Source organism: Rosa rugosa, chromosome 7 (assembly GCF_958449725.1).
Source record: "Rosa rugosa chromosome 7, drRosRugo1.1, whole genome shotgun sequence".
In the NCBI taxonomy this organism is placed as follows: domain Eukaryota; kingdom Viridiplantae; phylum Streptophyta; class Magnoliopsida; order Rosales; family Rosaceae; genus Rosa; species Rosa rugosa.
Window position 1 is genome coordinate 33,921,671 of NC_084826.1, and position 23,277 is coordinate 33,944,947.

The 23,277-nt window shown below is 38.5% G+C and overlaps 1 protein-coding gene, 2 long non-coding RNA genes and 1 other non-coding gene across 4 annotated transcripts; 2 read left to right on the top strand and 2 right to left on the bottom strand.

Moving 5' to 3' along the window:
* Positions 1-8,885: 8,885 nt before the first annotated feature.
* On the bottom strand, positions 8,886-10,627 carry LOC133722305 (uncharacterized). Its single transcript, XR_009852612.1, has 4 exons — positions 10,069-10,627; positions 9,896-9,938; positions 9,614-9,710; positions 8,886-9,149 (listed from the first exon to the last, which is right to left on the bottom strand). It is a non-coding gene; the product is annotated as an uncharacterized LOC133722305 (long non-coding RNA).
* A 5,453-nt stretch (positions 10,628-16,080) lies between these two features.
* LOC133719698 (uncharacterized) lies at positions 16,081-17,771 on the top strand. Its single transcript, XR_009851391.1, has 3 exons — positions 16,081-16,232; positions 16,303-16,353; positions 17,208-17,771. It is a non-coding gene; the product is annotated as an uncharacterized LOC133719698 (long non-coding RNA).
* Positions 17,772-19,241: 1,470 nt separating this feature from the next.
* On the top strand, positions 19,242-21,140 carry LOC133723206 (uncharacterized). The gene has a single exon (XM_062150022.1). The coding sequence runs from the start codon at positions 19,242-19,244 to the stop codon at positions 21,138-21,140; it is 1,899 nt and encodes a 632-aa protein (XP_062006006.1).
* Positions 19,290-19,396, bottom strand: LOC133724047 (small nucleolar RNA R71). Its single transcript, XR_009853461.1, has one exon. It is a non-coding gene; the product is annotated as a small nucleolar RNA R71 (small nucleolar RNA).
* Positions 21,141-23,277: the final 2,137 nt, after the last annotated feature.

Consider the following 23,277-nt stretch of genomic DNA (forward strand, 5'->3'; position numbering starts at 1 on the left):
AACTCAATATTTCACAAAACTCCCAACATCAAAGTTCTTCATCTAAGCATGCTTGTGAATTTTCATAACTAGCTCGAAGTCAGAAAACAAGCATAAAGGGTCGAAAACTACCTCACAAGCCGTGAACAGTAATCCAATCTGAGTTGAACCAAGTTTTACGTGAATCGATCCAAACAACCACCAAGGATCGATCAAGGAGGTTGCTCTGAGCTCCCAAGCTCAACTTGAAGCCCCGCCGACGCTGAAGATCAGAGAACCGATCGGGTCCGAAAACACTCAACTGCTCCGCCTTGCAGCGCCGCCGTGGAGGAGAATCGGCGTTAGAGGACACCAGAGGGACGACCAGATGGAGGAGACGATCCTATCTGGAAAGTTTCGTCGCCGGAGACCGCCGCAGTTCACCGGAAAAGCCGGGTCGGGTCGACGGGTCTTGGTCGGGTTAGACGGGTTTCTTCGATTCTGAGGGTAGCAGCCGGGAGAGAAGAGAGAGAGGGAAGATGGTTTCCGGAAAAGGATATAATGAAAATAGTAAGTTTCCAACTTGGGAAACTTCTATTTATACCAAAATGGAAATTCCTTCCAATGGCCATAACTTTCTCATACGAACTCCGATTCTCGCATTCCACATGTCCACGAACTCGTATCGACGCGCTCTACAACTTTCATGAAGGAAGTTTTCGGAGAATCCCAACGAATAAAAAGTCAACCCTTGCAACCCCCCTAAAACCATATTCTTTACTTAATTATTCGCCCGGAACACTTCCGCTCCACCCACGAGCCACGAAACCATCCAATAACCACAATTTAAATTCCGAAAAATCTTCAGAAAATAAATACGAATTTCTGGGGCATCACAGAAGCAACTTGCCTGGTAGCACTTACTGCCTTGGCAGACAAGTGAAAGGATTTCTGGTATGTCGACAGTGGCTGCTCTAGACACATGACTGGGGATAAGGCTTGGTTCTCATCATTTCAGGATGAATGCACTACTGGCTCAATCACTTTCGGTGATGGGAGGAAAGCTAAAATTCTTGCACAAGGAACTGTCAATACACCTGGAATTCCTAATCTCAAAAATGTCTTGTATGTTGAAGGGTTAACTGCTAATCTAATAAGTGTCAGTCACTTGGCTGATGATTATGAAGATGTTTGGTTCAACAAGCAAAGATGTGTGGTACTCGATAAAAAGGGTGAAAATATTATGGGTGGTAAGAGATCATTGGATAATTGTTATCACATTCAAGCTAATGAATCTCTGAATGTACAGGCTTGCCTCTCTGTGAGATCGGCTAAAGAGACTTTTGAATTATGGCACAAAAGATTGGGACATGTGAACTATCAGGATATGCTCAAGCTATCCATCAAACAGTGTGTCAGGGGTCTACCAGCTCTAAGTGGTAAGACTGATAAGATATGTGGAGGATGCAAAACTGGAAAGCAAACCAAGTCTCCTCATAAGGCAATAAACTCTGCAACTACCACAAGAGTGTTGGAACTGCTACATATGGATCTTATGGGACCAGCTCAAACAGAGAGCATTGGAGGTAAGAAATACATGCTAGTTGTAGTCGATGATTTCTCCAGATACACTTGGGTTAATTTTTTAAGAGACAAAGCTGAAACTTTCAAATCCTTCAAAGGGTTAAGTCAAAGAATGTTAATTGAAAAACAATCCACTAATATATGCTTAATAAGAGTCAGGTCTGATAATGGTACTGAATTCAAAAATGCTGCATTTGCTAACTATTTCCATGAGTTAGGTGTTTCTCATGAGTTTTCAGCTCCTATCACTCCACAGCAAAATGGAATAGTTGAACGCAAAAATAGAGTGCTACTAGACATGGCAAGAGTCATGATACATTCTATAGGTCTAAGCACAAATTTCTGGGCTGAAGCTATTAGCACTGCTTGTTACACCATCAACAGAGTTTATTTGAGACCTGGTGCTGAACAAACAGCATATGAGCTGTGGAAAGTTCCACAAGACACATAAGTAACTGACGAACATACATAAAATGCTGATAGCATCTTTGAGACAGCTCCTTTAACATCACTCGAATCAGGACATCATTGGTAATATATCAGATGGACTGACAACAAGAAGACAAGCTGCAGCACAGGTAAGTCAGGATGAGGTTATTCAAGGAAATGCATTACTGTGTTTTATAACCAAATATATGATCAGTATGAATGTACTATCTCATTTTGGCTTCGTGTCCTTAATTGAACCAAAAAATGTTAAGGAAGCCTTGTTGGATGATGACTGGATTAGTGCTATGCAGGAAGAGTTAAATCAATTTACTAGAAATGATGTGTGGTACTTGGTACCTAGACCTAGAAATTGTAATGTTATTGGCACTAAGTGGATCTTCAGGAATAAAAGTGATGAAAAAGGGAATGTCATCAGAAATAAAGCTAGGTTAGTGGCTCAGGGTTACTCACAGGTTGAAGGTCTTGATTTTGATGAAACTTTTGCTCCTGTTGCTAGATTAGAATATGTGAGACTACTTCTAGCTGTAGCCTGTCATCTTAGGTTCAAACTGTTTCAAATGGATGTCAAAACTGCCTTTCTGAATGGGATATTACAAGAAGAAGTCTATGTGGAACAACCTCAAGGTTTCAAAGATCCACATAACCTGGACCATGTCTACAGACTCAAGAAAGCCTTGAATGGACTAAAGCAGGCTCCACGAGCCTGGTATGAAAGGCTTTCCACTTATCTTGTGGGAAAAGGGTACACTAGAGGATCTATTGATAAAACCTTATTTGTAAAACAAGTGAAAAATGATCTTATCATTGCTCAAGTGTATGTTGATGACATTGTTTTTGGTTCTACATCTAAATATCTTGTCAATGAATTTCAATCAGTCATGGAAAGTGAATTTGAAATGAGCATGTGTGGTGAGCTAACCTTTTTCCTTGGCTTGCAAGTAAAGCAACTTGATGCAGGTATCTTTCTCTCTCAAACCAAATATGCTGAGAATCTCATCAAGAAATTTGGCCTTGAATCAAAGAAGGTGGTTAATAATCCCATGAGCACCACTACCAAGCTGAGCGAAGATCCGCATGGGAAATCAATCGATTCCACACTCTATAGAAGCATGATTGGAAGCTTGCTGTATCTCACTGCCAGTTGACCTGATATTTCCTATAGTGTGGGAGTTTGTGCTCGATTTCAAGCAAATCCCATAGAATCACACTTGGAAGCTGTCAAGCGAATTATCCGATATATTTCCGGTACAGTTAACTGTGGTATTTTCTATATCTTTGACACTAACGTGGAAATTGCAGGGTATTCTGATGCTGACTGGGGAGGAAACTTGAAGGATAGAAAAAGCACTTCTGGAGGCTGCTTCTTCATTGGGAACAATCTTGTAGCTTGGCACAGCAAGAAACAAAATTGCATTTCTCTATCTACTACTGAAGCTGAATATGTTGCTGCTGGGAGCTGCTGCACTCAAATACTCTGGATGAAACAAATGCTCAAGGATTACGACATCTCTCACGGTAAGTTTTCCATTTTTTGTGACAACACAAGTGCTATTAACATCACCAAAAATCTTGTTCAACACTCTAGAACAAAGCACATTGATCTTTGATATCACTTCATTAGAGATTTAGTTGAACAAGATATACTCGAATTGAGCTTTGTTCCCACTGACAGTCAGTTAGCTGATCTGTTCACAAAGCCACTAGACACTGCGCAGTTTGAACTATTGAGAAATGCTCTGGGGATATGTTCTAAGTATTGAGGCACTATAATGTCTGTCCACTATTGGGAGAGAAAATTGTGATCTTAGTGTACTTTGACCACTGTCGTTAGTGGATTGCACATATCTTCAGTTATGTGTCCATTGTTGCCATGCCTTATTCTGGACAAAAATTTTGTACTCATGTTTAGTTTCTTAATCAGTTACATTTCTTATGCACTATCACTTATAGCTTATGAGGTGGCACGTTCCTTGTTTCCTATCAAGAGAGAATTTGTGAAGTAGGAGAACTACCTCAAATGCTCAGATATTTCATTCCCTCTTCTCCAAGTAATCAGGTCCTAGTTGTGGTGAACTTTCTAGGATTTGTAAGAACCGAGAATGGTTAAATGCATTCCTCCTCTCAAAGTAATCAGGCCTTGGTTGTGGTGAACTTTCCAAGGTTTGCAAGAAACGAGTTGGTTGGTGAGCTACGTATGTAAATTGTGAAAATACAAACAACAACTCAAGACACTCTCCCTGGAGCATCCTTGTTATGCTTAGTACCCTAAGATCGTCTGGTCTGGGAGTTTATTGAGATGTGTCTTGTTACATGAGTTTCTGCTGTTCCACTATAAAGAAGTCTCTGACTCAACTAAAATAATTACTTAGGAACAATGTTTCCTATGAGATCTCCTGAGCCCTGTTCATATGTTCAGTTCTCCTCCTTCACTTCTCCTCTCTTTCTCTAAACCTGTTTCTAAGCCCCATGTACTGCTTATACTCACCTTTGTCACCAGTTTACTTCTTAAGGTCTAACATTGATTACCAATCCTATCTGTTGATAGAATACATCATGGTTGTTGCTTTGAAATATGTTCATTTCACTAATTGATTTGTGTTCTCTGTGCTTCCACTATGCTATATTTTCTCCTTCTATTTTATGACGAATACATTAAATGCTTCGATACTTGGCAGAGGAATATATTGTCTGTTCTAATTACAGATTTTGGGAATCCATATTTCTCTTGGTCTCTCTCCTTGACTGCCATCTGTCTGCATCTAATTTCCTTCCGAGTAAGCATGATTTGAGGGGGAGATGTTATTTGCATGTGTGTATCTAGGAACCATAACTTGTAATAAATTCTCTCCTTCTTGGAGACGCTATCTCCAACTGGCATGTCTCTTTGATTTCTCTAACCCTACTGGTCCGATATATATAACGTACATCATATCTCTCTCGGATTTCACTCGGGTTTGTCTAAGTGTGCAGATTTTTCCAAAAACTTTTCTTTTCATCATGGTTCGCACTAAGATCAACTCTCACATTGGTGGACACCGACGTCTTCCTCCTCCCGAGGAGGGCCGTTAGGCCGTTGCCAGAGCCGGCGTTCTCCATCCTGGCATGCATAGCGAACGGAGCCGGAGTCCTTCTCTTCGTCAGTCTCCTCAGACTCAAACTGGCAAGACTCCTGATGCCTCTCGTCCTCCGGTTTCTTTGGACAGTCTTCGTGATTCCATCCTGGTGGCTGACTGGCGGATCGCTTGCCTCACTACTGACATGGATGATATGCACTCCCTCCTGGTCCGCACTCACCACACTTTGACCAACCTCACCAGGGAGGTCCGGAATATGAAGCGCCACCCTCCAGGGTTTGGCGCTCCTGGTCCGTCCACCGACGTCAAGGAGAAAGAAGCACAGGAGGACAGCACTGCTTCCATGGACAGTGAGGAGTTTCAGGATACCATGACCAAGCTGATGGAGGAGTTTGATGTGCCTTCCCACTCAAAGGGGGAGAAGTAAAAGAATTCTTTTTAATTTTCATCTTTTTTATTTTATTTCTGTTTCTGCATTTTTATTTTTGTTGGACAAAATTACTTTGTTTTGGGTTGTAAGTGCATAAGCACAAACTATTGGGATGCTTATTATTATTACTATTTTATTTGATATTTGTTTTGGTGGCTTGGATATGGAAAAGGATGGAAACTGATTCCTAAATCCAAATAGCACCCCTTGGTTCGTGATTAGTGTTTATCTGTGAAAACTAATATGCAGGGTAAAAAGATGAAAAAATCATGTGTTGAATGGGAATGCCCAAAGGGGGAGATTGTAAGTATATTGGGCTATTACCATTCAACATATGCTTTCCAATGGTCACTAGGAGAACAGAAGGTGCAGAGGATTGGGAGAATAAGGTGGCGTTCGGTAAAGTTTTCAAGTCATTCTTTTCATTTTATAAAATGAAAATGGCTTGAAAATGCGTTCGTTGGTCTGTTTTCAAAGATGTAGAAAATAAAAATTGAAAATGATTTTTTATTTTACTCGTAAAACAGGAAAACGACAAATAGACGTTTTCACCTTTTCATTCTCATATTTTAGAAAAACACGGAGATATATTTTCCAAAACAAAGAAAAAAAAGAACGTGCTCTCTTCCATATTCTCACGTCGCTCTCTTCTTCTCAGGTCTCTCTCTCATCTCCAGTCGCCATCTTCTCTCGTTGCTCTCTTCTTCCATCACCAATAGTCTTCATCAAAAATCCTTTTATATTAATTACTTGTGATGTTTTCTTTATTTTTTTATATACATGCAGAGAACGAAAATTGAGTTCTACACTAAATATTGAAAATTGAGATTTTAAAAATACTACAACCGAATACATTTTCATTGTATTTTCATACAGTAGTATCAGACGCATTTTTGAAAATTGTTTTTGGAATAAACTACCGGAAACATTTTCGGATCTCAAAAATCCAATCTTGTTTTCTCGTTTTCATTTTCAAAATCGGTTTTTGAAAAATCATTTTTAAAAACATTACCGGACAGGCCCTAATTCTCCTGACTTTCCGGTGGCTCAAGGTTATAAAGGTTGATTGCAGAATCGGATGACCAAGAGGAAATCAAGGAAATCATGCTCTCTAAATCTTGAGATAAAGGTGTCCTTTAATTCATATCATTTTGCATGATTCTAAATTGATATGCATATCTGTTAGATTGATTTGATATACTCATTTGCATTTAAAGGTTTTTCAACATGCATATCAGAAAGAGATATTGATTGCTTACTGTTAGAAAAGATTTGATTGCATATTAAAAACAGTTTTAAAACTTTTCATATTTATCTTATTCGGTGTTCAGAAGAGATTTGACAAAGGGGGAGTCTTGCTCCCAGGGTTCTAAAAATCGGCCTAGGCGCTGGGCGCCTCCATACAGTTCGGATTTTAGGGTAATTGGTCGAGCTGGGCGCCGGGCTGAAAGTCGGCCGCCTAGTCGGGCTAGGCGGAGCCTAGGCGGGTTGTCCTGGGCGCTGTGCGACGAGGCGCTGCTTCCTTTTTTTTTTTTTTTAATGAAATCAAAGTCAAACTGAAGGTCTCGAACTCAAACTCAAACTCTCCGGGACGGCGGCACCACGGCACGACCTCTCTCCCTCTCTCCGGCAAGGCCGCACGACTCATCTCTCCGTCTGTGCAGAATTGGTAAGTTCAATTTCTGGGTTTTGAATCGATCTGTTGTGGGTTTTAGATCGATCTGTTTCTCACTCTTTCATGAATTTCTGGGTTTTCATTTCAAGTATCGAGCTCGCCAGCCTCGCCTTCAACTGGTCGCCTTCTTGCCTTCTTGGTTCGATTGAATCGATTCAGAAATCTTCAATTTCTGGGTAAGTTGCTGCCTTGCTTAGTTGCTTTTGGTTTGAATAATGATTATGGAATATTGTTTTTGGTTGGAATGTTGGATTGAATGAATATTGATATTGATTCTGAATATGTTTGATGCTTCTGTGAGTTGATACACTTATTTCAACTGATAATTGTCTGCCCAGAAAACAAAATTTTACTAATAGAATCCTATCTGCATAAAGCATACTTGTCCTCTGTACATATTTTCTGTACCCCTCCATACATCACACAAGCATATATGAAACACTTGAACTGCCCGGGATGCGAACCCGACTTTTCAATCTGCAGTTTTCGACTGGAAGAGTTGAAGTTGAAATATGTACTGTGATACACTACTAGAAAAACATGATTTAAGGACATTGAAAGAGAGTCCTCTAATACATACAAGGACTCTTTAAAAAAGAGTCCTCTATCCGGGAGTCATCGTAAGTCTCAAACAAGGACACTAGAAATGTGTCCTCTTTTCTATACGAGGACATAGTTTGCGTGTCCTAAAAGCTCTAGATTTGGTGTCCTTAAATCCATAAGAGGACACCTAAATTGCATCCTCATATGATCTAATATGTGTCCTCTTTTCTATTCTAGGACACAATTTATGTGTCCTAAAAGTTATGAAAATGGAGTCCTTAAATCTATAAGAGGACACCTAAATTGCATCCTCATATGATCTAATATGTGTCCTCTTTTTTCTGTAAGGACACAAGTTTTTCCCTAACAAATGAAGGTGTCCTTAAATCTAGCAGATGAGGCATAAAACAAGCCTTTATATTATTATTCAGCGTCCTTGTTTCCCATACAAATAGGACAATAAAATATGTCCTGCTATCTCAATACAGTCATCTGATCTCAGCTAGCACATATAAACTGTATCAAAATATATATAGAGAGAATATCCAATAGATACAATGCAAAACAAGTGAACCACAAATAGGCAAGTCCATCTGATTTAAGAAGAAAGATCCAAAATGTACTAGAACTACTGTCTTGATCAATTTGATTCAAAGATGATACACTTTCCTAGAGAGTAGGCTTAATACTTCATATATAACTTCAAACTAAATACCAGAAATAAGAAATCTGCATGCTAATCGTTCTACTTCATCTTGGATCTTCTACTCGAACTACATCAATGACTCCTTGACTGTAAGCATCTTTTCCTTTGAACTGAAATGATCAATAAATTAACATTACAGAACTAATTACACTAAATAGAGCAGCTAGCTAGTGAGCATGCACAATTCATCAAAAACATCACTATTTATATGTATAAATGTTCCAGCAGTACCATATACAAGTTTCAGATGCTATTATAATTGAATTTCAATGACACACACACACACACACACACACACCAATATAACAGCTTTCAATAATTGTGAAGTTGAAAATGAATTCCAGAAGCTTTGTAGACAGTTCATACCTCTTTGCATCATTGGACAACACCAAGTAATTCCGACCCAGCCATATGTAAGAAACCCAGAACAGAACAACAACAATATCATCAATTTGTTTTTGTTAAGAACATCATCAATTTGTTTTTGTTAAGAACATCATGCTCAAATTCCAATGCCAAATTTTCTTTTTCATAAAGTAGGGAAAAAAAAAAACAACTTAATACGATCAACATCCTTACATTAACCTATTGATACTAACTTAATATGATACCTGAGGATTAACAAGCTCATGACTTGTGAATATACCTTTCAAGTGGGCTCTTAACGGTAATCCCAAGAGAAATTTGTATCTGTTGCTCCTTGAATTCCTTAAAGGTAACATATGTAACCTAGTTTTTCAAAGAACATAGCTCAGAAAAGACAGACAACAAAGAAAAGAAAAAGAAAAAAAGGCATGCATAAAATAAGTCTTTAACCAAAGACAGATCATAAATGTAACTTCAAAAGGCATACAACATTGTCATTGGCACCAAACATAAAAGATATTACTAGTATAATTTTATAATTACATTCAATTTTCAGCACACCACATACAAACTGTAAATAAGTTAATTCAATATATATTATATAATAGCTTAGCTCGTTTGCCTTAATGAGAAATAGATAGAGCACAAAACTTCAAAAGAGCAATCCAATCAAGAATGCAACATCAATGAACAAATATAGACACAAGTTTCCCAGTTTATTGTGAATAAACTCACCGTTTCATATGAAAGTAAGGAACAAACTGTTGCTCTAATTTTACACAGAAGGCATCCCTAGACAAATAACCAAATAGAGAAAGGGACAATACCAGAAGAAGTAAGAAGTGCAGAGACGCTACCTCCCTCCATTCGGTGATGAAATCCCGCCCGGTTGATCTCTTAGCTGCTCCCCAATCATGCGGTCATCTGCAAACCAAACCCTAAAACTCAGTCTCTCTCTCTCTCTCTCGATTGTGCTGCTATCTTATTCTGGTTGGTGCTTATCTATTGAGAACCATGTTATTCCCACCAACAACTCAAAAAGAACTTTCCAGCAAGTGGGAGTTCTACCACAAAGCTTATACAATACAACTAAGATTTACAAGTCTTACCTATATAGGCAACTATGTACCGATCCTTTAATCATTAGTGAACCTGGGAAACATAACAAAACATGTCAGGTTTAGTGTCAAAATCATATTCTGAACTAGATATTGAAAACATTTGGCCATTAAGCTCAGTTGAAGCTCTAAAGCCAAAGAAGATATAAATTGATGACTTTTACCTAACTGTCAGATTCAAAAGACCCATCCATTTGCATTGAATCAGCTCCTAGGCTCACTTTATCATTTTGAATACAATCATTATCATCCTCACAGGAATCGAACACACTATTTGCAGACTAGATTTGCATGAAAAGTTCAAATCATGCGTGATTACAATATGTGGTCCGATCTGCAGTTTCCCAATCTCTTGGTGTAGTCACACAACCTTCATCCTCACAGCAATACTATATGATGCAGCCTCTGTATGAAAACAATCTCACTACCAATAGTGCAACCAATAACAAACAGCAAAAATCAGTGGAAAATCATCTACATTTTAAGACGATGGGAAATAAAGCAATTACCTGCAATAAGAAAATCCACAAGATAGTCACAAGTGTACCCAAACCAAAATCCTGCAACCAAAAAAAAAAAAAAATATTCAATCCTGCAACATGCAAATCAGTTACAAAAGCACGCCATTGCAAGCAAAAATTAAATAGACAACACAAAATAAAACTAGGACAAGTCTCTATACCAATTTCCAACAGTAGCTCTTGAGGAGAAAAGCTCTGAATTTATAAAAATAGAACATGCTTATTGCTTGATGATGCAAGAAAAACAAAATACCAGAAGATTTCCTGCATCCCGCACCTAACTAAAAAAAAAAAGGGTCAGATACCCAAATTTCAACAACCACATGCAACATTGCAAGTTTATATATGGAAAAGATTCTCAAGACCAGAAGACGCTACATACCATATTCACCAAATTAGAGACAGAGGTGGAGGGGAACACGTTGCTATTGCTACTTCGATCAAGTGCTTCCACACGCCACTCGGATGAGTCCGACACGAGAAACCCAGCTGTTGAATTTGAAGCATCGAGTTGAATCTGGTTCGACAAGAGACGAGACTGAATTGAGATACCCAAAGAGAATAATCCTAAATCCAGGTCAACCCACTGGCCACCAAGTTCATCGAAACTCAATTTGGTGGAATTGAGATCGGTGAGAAAGGGAAAGAGGGACTGTGGGAGAAAACGAGGGTTTGAGAGAAATAGGGCATTTCTAATCATGAACCAAAGCACACAGATCTGCCAGAAGAAAAAGTGGGAGACATATCGAGAAGGAGAGAGAATCACCCATCCGTGGTGAGTGAATTTGTTTTCCTCAGATTCCAATTTGGTTTGGTTTATTCGATGAGGAAGAGACGCAGAGTCGCAGACGAGAGAGAGTGAGAGAGCGGTCAACTAAAATATGCGTGGGAAAACAAAAAGGAGATTGAAATTTTAACTTTGGGTGAAAAAATGGGCGGGCCTGCTCCTGTTTTCTTTGGCTCGTCCTCTTAACGTTATTAGGACACCTCAGTATAACTGTGTCCTTATAGGGTGTCCTAGTAGCCCATATTTCTAGTAGTGATAATGTCTATCCCAGTGACTGGGTTTGTCATTCATGAATGCTATGTATGTTGTATCATCCATGAATCCATGATGTTGTGCTGCTGTTTGATTAACAGAATTTGGATAACAGAAGTGATACTATCTGGACACCCTCTCATACTGTGATAGACAGATAATGAGTACCAGAAGTTGATTCTATTGACATTGATATGTGCTATTTATATAATTATATGTTATAAAAATAAAAATAAAATTAAAAAAAAAAACCGCCTAGTCCCCGCCTCTAGGCCCCTAGGCGCTAGTCCCCGGCCTTCCTCCCGACTAGCGGCTAGCGTTTTTTAGAACCTTGCTTGCTCCCCTATATAAGGTTTTCAAACTGATTTATGTGGTAGAGTTTTTGACGAATCAAAACTTGTTGTATTAGTACTGCATATGTTTACTCAAGTCATTCTCTGAAAAGAAAAAGAAAAAACTCTCTTTGCATGTTATGTGTTTCTTTTCCTAGCATACTTTGTCTCTAGCATAGTTCATTCTCAAGATCAGTAAGACGTTGAGTGCAAGGAAGAATGGAAGATTGACTCATTTGAATAGGGTGATTATTGAAGTAGGAGTTAGAACAGTTGTAAAACAAGTTAGCTATTTGCTAAATGAAAGTGATTGTTGTGAACAACACTACTTGTATACTGTAAACTTACTTGATTCATAGTGAATTGTTTTTCTCGTGTTGGCTATGTTAAAAGCCACGCAGTGAAGTTTCCTCAGTGGTGAGGTTTACACTGCGTTTGCAATCTTGGTGTTGGCTTGAAAGTTCATTGTTACATTTGCAAAGTAGTTTTCTTAATCAGTTTGTTCTATTTGGTAATTACATAACCTCTATTCTCTAAACTTATTTTTGTTTTTGTTTCTTTGATTGTTCCTTTATTTGAGAATGATCTCTATACAAAGAATTGCATGGGTTTCTTGTTTTTGATTTGGTTTATTTGATTTGGCTTTTTGAGAAATTGAGTAAGCTTCTGGAATCAGTCATGCTAGTATGACCTGGGGATTTTGAGAATATGGTTGAATTATGGGTGGGGTTGTTTCAATTTAGTTATGCAGTTTCTCTATGCTAATTTGGTGTTGGACAACTACGACACTTAAAGTATTTTTACATATGTTTAACTTATCTTATGTGAGTAAGGCTTATGCAATTACCTTATATATATATATATATATATATATATTACAACTGTGCTATTGATTGTATTATAGGATATTAACAGGGTGATGTAAATCGGATTTGGGTATCTTGTGTTGCATTACTACTGAAATTGTTAATGAACATTTGGTTCATGAGCTTTATTGTGAAGCAATGGAAAATTGTGTTATGTGCGACACGTTATGGTCTGACAGTGATCAGTGGTATGATTATTGGGCTTAGGTAGCCCCAGGCTTTGAAAGTCAAAGACATAGCTAAAGGACGTGTAATGGCAGTCCATTATTATTATGATAATGCATTAGGCTTAGGTAGCCTTAGGCTTGAATAGTCAAGACATAGCTAACTGGTGTGCAATGACAGCCCATTATTAGTAATTCGGGCTTAGGTAGCCCAAGGCTTTGATAACCATGACATAGCTAATGGGTGTGCAGTGGCAACCCACTATTAATACATTGTACAATTAAATGTTGTAGCATTGTTTTTTTTTTTTTTTTTTTTTTTTTTTTTGCAGCAAGATCTTCATATCATTGAGTTGATCTTATTCTGTACAGAAGGTACTCGGTAAAGACAGAATTCAGTAAAGATAGAATTCAGCCGGTAATAATGCTTTGGTCCAATTTTAGGAGTGGGGCGTTTCATGGCATCTCACTTTCTGTTCTAATTGCTTTGACATTGTGTGGAGGTGGTAACTTGGAAATGAGCTCCACCTAGGCCTTGTCAACTTCCATTCCTCTTACACTTACCACATGCCCAAGAACAATTCCCTCATTCACCATGAAGTGGCACTTCTCCTAATTCAAGACTAGGTTGCAACCTTCACATCTTTGATCAAATGAATCCCCAAAGACATTAAAGTCATCCATGAACCCTTTAAGGAATCTCTCCACCATATCACTAAAAATGAAAATCATGCACCTTTGGAAAGTTCCTGGTACATTGCACAAATCGAATGGTATTCTTCTATAGGCAAAGGTGCCATATGGACAAGTGAAGGTGGTCTTATCTTGGTCTTCTGAAGCAATGGGAATTTGATTGTAACTACTATACCCATCAAGAAAGCAATAATACTCATGACCGGCAAGTCTCTCTAGCATTTGATCAATGAATGCAAATGGAAAGTGATCATTCTTTGTGGCATTGTTGAGCTTCCGGTAGTCTATGCACACTCTCCACCCATTTGCTACTCTTTGAAGGACAAACTCTCCTTTATCATTGATCACAATCATCATGCCACTCTTCTTAGGAACTATTAATTTGAACCGGTGACACCCACTTTGAATCAGAAATGGGGTAGATGACATCAACATCAAGTAACTTCATTACTTTCTTTCTCACTACTTCTTACATTGGAGGATTGAGCCTCCTTTGTGGATCCCTCCTAGGCTTCATATCATTTTCAAGGAGGATCTTATGCATGCACATACTTGGACTTATGCTTTTGATATTGGCAATTGTCCAACCAATGGCCTTCTTGTGATCATCCAACAATCTAAATAGCTTTTGTTATTGCAAATCACTCAAACATGAAGAGATAATTACGGGCAACTTGTGGTTTTCACCAATAAAAGCATACCTTAAATGAGAAGAAAGTGGTTTCATGTCAAGGGTAGGGGGACATTTAATTGATGGAAGTAAAGGAGTAGAGTTAGTATGTAAGAGGTACCTCAACCTTTGGTTGCAAATGTGGAGTGCAAGGCCTTAAGGCTTCAAGTGTAAGCTCGGCTTTGGTTGCCTCCTCTATGAACTTTATACTATTATGATGCAAACATGTCTCTAATGGATCATGAGATGCATTTTCAATGAAGGTTTTCTCCACCATCTTGTCAATACCATCCAAAACATCAATCCGAAAACAATCATAGGCATATGATGGCTTACTCATTGCATCAAAGATTCTAAAAGCAACGGTAGTATCATGAATGGTCATAGTCATCAAGCCCTCCTTGACATCAATCTTAGTGCCGGTAGCTGCCATAAATGGTTTTGGGAAATCTCAAGTATAATTTTATATACCTATTGATATGTTTTTGAATGATATTTGCTGCTGTGAATGTTTATGATATGTGAAATATATGTTTAGTTCATCATTATATTGTTTTTATCTTATCTTAGTTTGAAGAAAGAATGAAAATAGTTGTGTAGTTGAGTCTAATACTCGTAAAGGACCAGCAATGTCAACATATTGTATATACACTTGGGAAGAGAAACCCCTTCAATTATTATTGATAAAATGATCTTTTGTTTGGCAAGATGACACTAGTGACTGAGATTAGTACAAGATTACTAACAACTGGAGATTCAGGAGTCATTTTATGTCTTACACCATCAGTAAATTATATGTATGAGGTTTGCTCTACTGAGCTTCAAGCTTACCCCTTTTATGAAATTGTGCATATGATACTCTTGAGGGTTAGAACTTAAATTTTGGAAATCTGGACCTAGGAGAAGGAGAAATATACTATTAGCTTGCTGTTTTGATTTATCTTTGTACAATAAAGCTTATTTTATAAGCTTGCTTTCGTTTATTGTGAGCCCCCGAAAATTTTGTTTAATTTTTAGAATGTAATTTTTCGCCAATAAGATTTTCGCAAGGTGATTTAAGTGAAGAAATCGATTTTGGAAATTGTTTTGGTGTCGAGACCACCTATTGGGCTGACAATTTAAGTTTGGGCCAATGTTCTTTCATTTGGGCCTAAGACGAAGTCAACAATTGATCTAGGAAATTTCCAACGAAAAATGGATAAAAGAAAAGTTACGAGCTCTGTAGACCCCCGTATTTTTCTTGTTATTTTAATTTGTCGCATAACGTATGAAATTACGTATTCGTAAGGTACGAATGTATTCGAGTTTAGATTAAGATTTTGAGGCCATTAAAAGGATTAAGAAATTAGAGAAAATCCAATTTGGGTCTAGGAAACTATTTTTAAAGTATCGAGGCTTAGGACAAGCCCGGAAAAATTTCCCGAATGGATTCGGTGAAGTGTCGGAGAAATAAGGATGTTTGAAGATGTATTTTCGGATTGGGCTTGAGGGAAATATGGAGAAAAATGCAATAGGAGCAGCCCAAGCCCATTGGCCCAAAAAGAGGGGCGAATTAGACTTTTCACAATTAAATTAGGGAGAGGTATAAAAGCCAAACACTCTCTCCAAACCCTAGCCTCTTCCTCATTTTCCTTCAGCTCTCTCTCTCTCTACCCGAGATTCTCTCTCTCTACCCTCTCGCCGGAAATCGCCGCCGCCACCTAGCCGCCGGCCGCCGCCGTCGCCGGAATCTCAATCCTCACCAAAATTTCCAGATTTTCTTCGTTTCATCCCCTCTTTCCATTTCTCCAACCAAAATCAAGAAATTTGGCCATCCAACCCTCCAAAAACCTTAGAACCCAAAGCTAAATTGGGGCTTTTTGTGATTTCTTCTTTCCAAGTTCAAATCAAGGTATTATCCATCCTAATCTAGCCTCTATTCCTTCGATCTATACATCCTTCTTATCAAATCCGAGTTTTTGATCTTGATTTGTAATTTTGTTTGCATGAACCCAATTTTCCCTAAACCAAGAGGCTAGGCTATGGGTTTGGCAAGGATTTGTGGTAAGGATCTATCCATGCAACCTTGTTTTCGAGTTTTTGGTTGTGGTATTGATGTTGGACGGATTTGTAGGTGAAGAAGGCCATGGAGGAGGCTTAGGCCGTGAGTTTTGAAGAAGAAAGGGTAAGAAATGGGTTTTGGACAAACCCTAGAATTTTTGGAATTTATTTGGTTGATTTTAATTTTGGTTGGTGGAAAATTGTGAAAAAAAGAGATTTGGAGATGATTTAATTAGTAGGATTTTATTAGCCTAATTTTCAAAGTGTTGGAATTTTGGTGTTGAAGATTTGGTGATTGTTGTTGTATTATTTTGGCCAAAAGAAAAAGAAAAGGAAGAAGAAAAGAAATGGCTTTATTTTTGGAAGAAAATAAAGAAAATGAAGAAAAGAGTAAAAGTTGAATTAAATGAGTTTTACCTTGGTAAAGTGGTAGAAAGTGAAGAAGGTTTTCGTAAAGGTAAATTCGGTAAAAAGGAGGTAAAGGGTAAAAGTGAAAGTGTGGAGGTGAAAATCACAGTAAAAGTGAAAAGGTGAAAAAGGAAGAGTAAATGGGTAAAAGTAAGAGTAAAACTTTATTTATAATTATTTACTTATTTATTTTTGATAAATAAGAAATAATGGTAAATAAGGGAATACTTGGTCAAAAGTCAGAAGTCAAAGTCAACGGTCAAAAGTCAACTCTGAGAGTTGACCGACCTCGTAAAACGTGAGGATCGACTCGACTTTGGTCGCTCGGATTGGCGATAGTTTAGCGGAGCGATAAGAACATTTTTCTTTTTTAAGAAAGAAGTTAGTTTCTCAAATTGGTAAAGGTTAAAAGAAGTAATGGCCTCATTGAAATAAAAAGGAATACTTAGAGTTGATCATGATGTTTATGATAGGAGCATAATTATGCGATAATAATGTTGTTAATTCTCATATTTACTTTGTTAGTTTATCTTATTTTCTGGTTAATTTAGTTGTTTTTATGTTTATTAGGTTTTCCGAAGTAAGGAAAGAAATAAGAGCAAAAGGAAGGAGATATGTGCAATTGATGGAGAATTGTGGACTCTTGATGAATCAAGGAAGCTTAAGGCAATATGAAGGAAAAGATATTCAGCAATTAATTCTCTTGGCTGCTCCTATTGGATAGAAGGATGTCAATGAATCCTAAATCAATCAGACCATTAATCAAGGAGTTAGAGTCCCAAAAGAAAAGAAGGAAAGAGTTACAAACTGAAAAAATCTCTCCTTGGACGTTCAAGAAAAGACGATCTCACATACGAAAAAGCATAGACGCACAAGAGCTTGAGAAGAAGAAGAACTACAACCTTGCCAGAAACGATCGATCGCTGCACGCCAGAGATCGATCGCTGATCCGTATTTTCCAATTTTCTGATTTTTGTTGTCTTCTTCCTCCATGAACTCCTTTGTGTTTTTGATTTCCATTATGTGTAACTAAATTTCCAGTAGTTAGGGGGCAGTTGAAGCCCCTAGACATGATCCATAACATGCTTTGACATTCAATTTGTTTTCCAATTAATAAAGTTGAGGTTTTGTTTACCGATTTCTCATTGATTAATTCTATGTTTGTGTGCTTTGGAGGCCTACTTAGTATGCATTTTAGGGTTCCAATACTTTGATTGTTTGATGCCTGGATCAATAGTTGGATTCCTCAAATTATCTAGAGAAGTAATTGGTAGTTTTCACTAGCAAGTAAACAAAACCCTAGGTTTAGCAAGGCTCTAAGTTATTTGCGATGCCTAGTGATTGCTCAAACTCTTTTCAAACTTAATGATCTCTGCATGTTTAATCTAATAAACGTACCTTTAGGTTGCATTGCTTGGGAATAGTCTAGGTGTAGAGCACTTCTTGCCTAGCGTACAAAGTAAGAAAGGGTAATAGGTTGTGTTCAAGCGTACCGAGCCAATCTGAGCTTCTTCAACTAAGTTAATTGGTAGAAAATTGGACAAAGTGTGTTGTGTGTGATTGTTGGGGGTGGATACTTCCTTCCTAGCTAGTTTCATTATCTTGATATCAACCAACTTCAAATCTGCTTCAATTTCGTTTTTCTTTCTGTTATCTGTTTTTCTGTATTTTATTTCCATAGCAAATCAACTCTGAAATTTACCAAATTTTGTGTGCTGGACGCCTTGTTTGTCTAGTAGGTCTCTGTAAATTTTCATATTTTTCTGGGTTGTTTTGGTTAGATTCGTAGTTTGTCTTTTGACTGCTGTTCAGTAGGAACTGCAGTCACGTTTTTGTGACTTTTGTTGAAGCACTTAGTTTAACTTAATCCTCTGCGGGAGACCCTTATTTCTCTGTACTACGATTGACATATTTGCAGGAGAATTAGGAAAATCAATAGCTTCTAATTTAGCTATCAATTTTTGGCGCCGTTGCCGGGGATTACTTTTATTCTAATTGCTTTTACTAGTTTGTTTAATTTGATTTTTGTTTTAGTTTATTACTTAGTGTTTCTTTGTTTGTGTTTTCAGGTGTATGCTTACTCGTAGAACTGCTCAAGGCAATCTTACCCCCTTGGATTCAGAGATAGAGCGCACTTGCAAGTCGAATAGGAAGCAAACGAAGGGAACTAGTTTGCCAATTCACGACACAACGGCGGGTTCTACTTCCTCACAAGGGGAGGAGGAGGAGAACACACCACCAAACTCACCTGCGCATTCAATTCACGAGGACGAAGAGGAAGCCCTAAGACTCGACATGGCATTGAAGGATGCTTTTGTTCCGACAGCTTCGGAATCCCCCTCATGCATAGCTTACACACCACCGGGCAATCAAGCCTTCTCCATTCCTGTGCAGCTCCTTAACTCGTTGCCTAAGTACTCTGCCACACCATCTGAGGATCCTAATGTTCACATTAGGGAATTCTTAGATATTTGCAAGCTGCAAACCATTCAGAACATCCAACCAGAAGGACTCAGGTTACTTCTATTTCCCTTTTCTTTAAAAGATGATGCAAAACGTTGGTTGTACTCGTTACCTGCAGGTATCATCACAACTTAGGATGAAATGGTTAAGAAGTTTTTGAAACAATATTTCCTCGCTCAACTGACAAAACGACTAAGGAGGGAGATTCAAAACTTCACTCAAAAGGATGGAGATACACTATATGAGGCATGGGAGGAATTTCAGGAGTTGCAGAGGAAGTGTCCCCATCATAACTTCAGTCTTAATGACCTTGTCCAATTTTTCTATGATGGATTGGACATAGCTAATAGGGGCAGCGTTGATTCTGCGTGTGGAGGGACTTTCATGAATAAAACCGGTCAAGAACCATATAATCTGATTGATGATTTGGCCGACAACAATAGACAATTCTACACAAGGGATAAACGTACAAGAGGACGAGGAGTGTATGAAGTCGATTCAAGGAACCAAATGGTGGCTGTGGAAAGAAAGATTGACATGTTAATGAATGCCTTAGCCAATGGCATTAAGGCAACACCTCAGGTATGCTCTATTTGTTCCTATTCTGATCATACTACTGATAGATGTCCTATGTCTGCTATGTCTGAGGAACAGGTGAATTACATGGGGCAACAAAGGCCCAAATATGACCCTTACTCGAACACGTACAATCCGGGATGGAAGGATCACCCAAACTTCCGTTGGGGCGGTAATGACAATGTGGTTCGACCTACTCAAGGCGTCTACCATGGACCACCTGGATTCCAACAAGGGGCTGGGCAGCAAGTCTATCAACAAACTCCTCCTCAACAATCCTCAAGCAAGTCCTTAGAAGAACTAGTGAAGGAGATGACTCTGAACACCGCATCTTTCCAAAAGGACACCGCATCTTTCATCCAAAGGACTGAGATTCAGTTTCAAAAGCAAGATGCCTTAGCTCAGCAACATGGACAAGCTATCAAGAACTTGGAAAGGCAAGTTGGGCAACTTGCAACGGTGATGCAAACTAGACCTCCTGGCACCCTCCCTAGCACAACCATTCAAAATCCTAAGGATGGGAGCATAGCTGAGCTCAATTCAATCACTTTAAGGAGTGGTAGACAATTGGAAGAAGTCTCTGGGCACCAAAGAACATCCAAGAAAGATCAAGAAGAGAAGGAGGAGCAAAGAAATACGAAGGAGGAAAAGAAAATCATCGCTGGTGAAAAAACGATCGATCTCACGGGGGCTGATCAGAATGTTCATGTTTTTTCCCCTCCAAAGGTAAAAGATCCTACTTCTCCTAAGTTGGTTACTTCATGTATTCCTTTTCCTCGCAGGTTCATGAGCTCTAAGAAAGATCAAGAAGAGAAGGATGTCTTGGAAACTTTCCGTAAAGTCCAAGTGAACATCCCTCTTCTGGATGCCATCAAGCAAGTACCTCAGTATGCCAAATTCCTTAAGGAGCTATGCACCAAAAAGAAAAAGTTCAATGGAAATGAGATAGTGGCCCTTAGTGAAGAAGTCTCAGCTGTTCTTCAAAGAAAGCTTCCACCTAAACTTAAGGATCCCGGACGCTTCACGATTCCATGCACCATAGGTGCACAGAGGTTTGATCATGCTTTATTGGATTTAGGAGCTTCGATTAATTTAATGCCATATTCTGTGTTTTCAACTCTTAAACTAGGTGAGCTAAAGGAGACAAAGGTGATTATTGAGCTAGCTGATCGCTCAATAGTCTATCATAGGGGAGTAATTGAAGATGTACTAGTACGTGTGGATGGATTAATTTTGCCTGCAGACTTCTTTGTTCTTGAGATGGAGGAAGCGCCTATGCCTACATCATTACCATTAATTTTGGGGCGCCCATTCATGGCCACAGCTCACACCAACATTGATGTGTTCAGAGGCACTTTGAGTATGGAGGTTTTTGGGGAGACAGTGACGTTCAAGGTGTTTGAACCCTTGAAGCCTCAAATTAATGAGCAAGATGTTTTAGGTGATGGTGGGAAAATAAGATAAGATGTTCGATTCCTTAGAACTTGGACATCACCTAAAGTCAAGGCAAGGGATCTCGGCGATTCGGAGTTGTTAGCAGTGGCAAGCAATGGTCATTCTCCACCAATTGTCGAGGAAGAGGTGGCTACAACCATGCATAAGAGTCCAAATGAAACCACGGCTGCTAAACAAGCAATTCCATGTCATGAAGGTAAGTCTATATTCTGTAATGAATTTGTTCCTTTAGCTAATATAGAGAGTGTGAGTGTTGATGATAGGTGGCTTCGTGGGGATTTTAAGCCAAGCAAGGGCTATCTTCCGACCAAATCTCCTTCCTCATGTGGTTTCACTGAGCCTCCATTGAAGAGAACTTCAAGTGGTGATCCCCCATATCCACCTGATCCAAATAAAAAATCATTCATGAAGAAAACGGCAAAATTTCTTGCGAAGTCTTCGAAAGGAGGTTTCTTTACCTTTGCCTAATTGTTGGTGATACCGTCAGGCTGAAGACGTTAAAACAAGCGCTTGTTGGGAGGCAACCCAAACTTTTTCATTTTTAATTTGATTCTTGTTAGTTCGTTTTAATGTGTTTTGTGAGTGTGCAGGTGTACCCATTAAGAAAGGCTCGGAAGTTGCACTTTCCTGCTCAAAAACAGAGTGCCGGCTGTGCAGTCAGTCAACTTTGGATAGCTTCAGTTTTTAGCTCAGAAAGAACCAGGAGACATACAATATATGCATAGAAAGATCTATGAGACTAGTTTTTGTATGTTTTTACAGAACTGGATTCAGAGTTCTGATGCGTTCCCAGTTCTACTTTGAGTACCGAAAGGTCAGACCAGCAGAGCAGGAACCTGCGCAGTTGGGTCATATAAAGGGCAAAACAGGGAATACTTTCGGGGGTCCAATGAGGACAAACCTTATATGCACTTAAATCTTGAGATGTCTACTTCAAAAGTGATCTAGAGCATCATCTCCATAGGAGCACCGTAACCCTTCAGAATTGTGGTTGGCATGGGTAAAGGTCCTTTTCTCAGCTTTTCTGTGCAAAATTCTGTTTTTCTTCTAACTTCGCAGGGCTGCCATTTTCAATCTATTTGGAGTTAGGAGACGTGCCACATATGCACGGACAGCTTGTAACACCAATTTTCAGCTCCCAGTAGCAGCTCATCCATCAGGCTGTCCCTGCAGAAGTTATAAGGGCTGGAAGTTGGCCTCATGACACAAAATTGCGACATTTTGGAGTCCATATAGCACGGAGCTTACATTTTGGAAGTCAAGGCCTTGTGCCTTGAAGATGGTGTCTAATTTTGGTCTTCTCCAAAGGTCGTGAGCAGTGGGAGGTCTACAAGGGGGAGCTTTTCTATAACCTTTCTTATCTTTTCACTTGCCCTCTTCTGTATTTTCTTTCTCTATGCTTTCCTTGTGCATTGTGCGTTATATTGCCATACATTGAGGACAATGTCTAGTTTAAGTGTGGGGGAGGGAAATACAAATTTGTCAATTTGTTTTTGAGTCATTCTTTGTTAAAAAAAAAAAAAAAAAAAAAAAAAAAAGTCTAGTTTTAGGTTTTATTTTTCAATGAGTCTTGGGAGTCTTCCAACTCTATGATGAGCATGAACTTTCGGATTTATATTTTGGTCACAAAAGGATTGCAGGCATGTGTTAGATTCTTGATTTCAAATAATTGTTAATAGATTTTGATGATTATTGTGCTTGATTTATATACATTGATGGTTGGATTAATGTAACACTTGAGAATTGATGGATGCATGCTATGACAGGTTAAACTTGATTTAAACCTGATACGCTCAAAGCAAGCGCATAATTTAACCCTGAAATGTCATTAGTAGTATAAAGTAAATAGGGATCGTTCTATTCCGGGGATTGAGGGTACACCTGTCATTGTCAAACAATTAAACAATTAAAATTAAAACAAAGTATAATATTCACAAAGATATTCACAATTATAAACATTGTACACGAAAAAGGGGGTTTTTGATTTTGGTTTTTCCGAAAATAAACTAAGTTAACAAAACAATTAAAATGCAAAAACATAAAAATAAAGATGGAATGAGAGAACAAATATCAAAAACCGAAACATATGATTAAAATCGATTCAAACCCTAATATTGTTCATCTAAGTCATGAGAAAGGAGTTGAT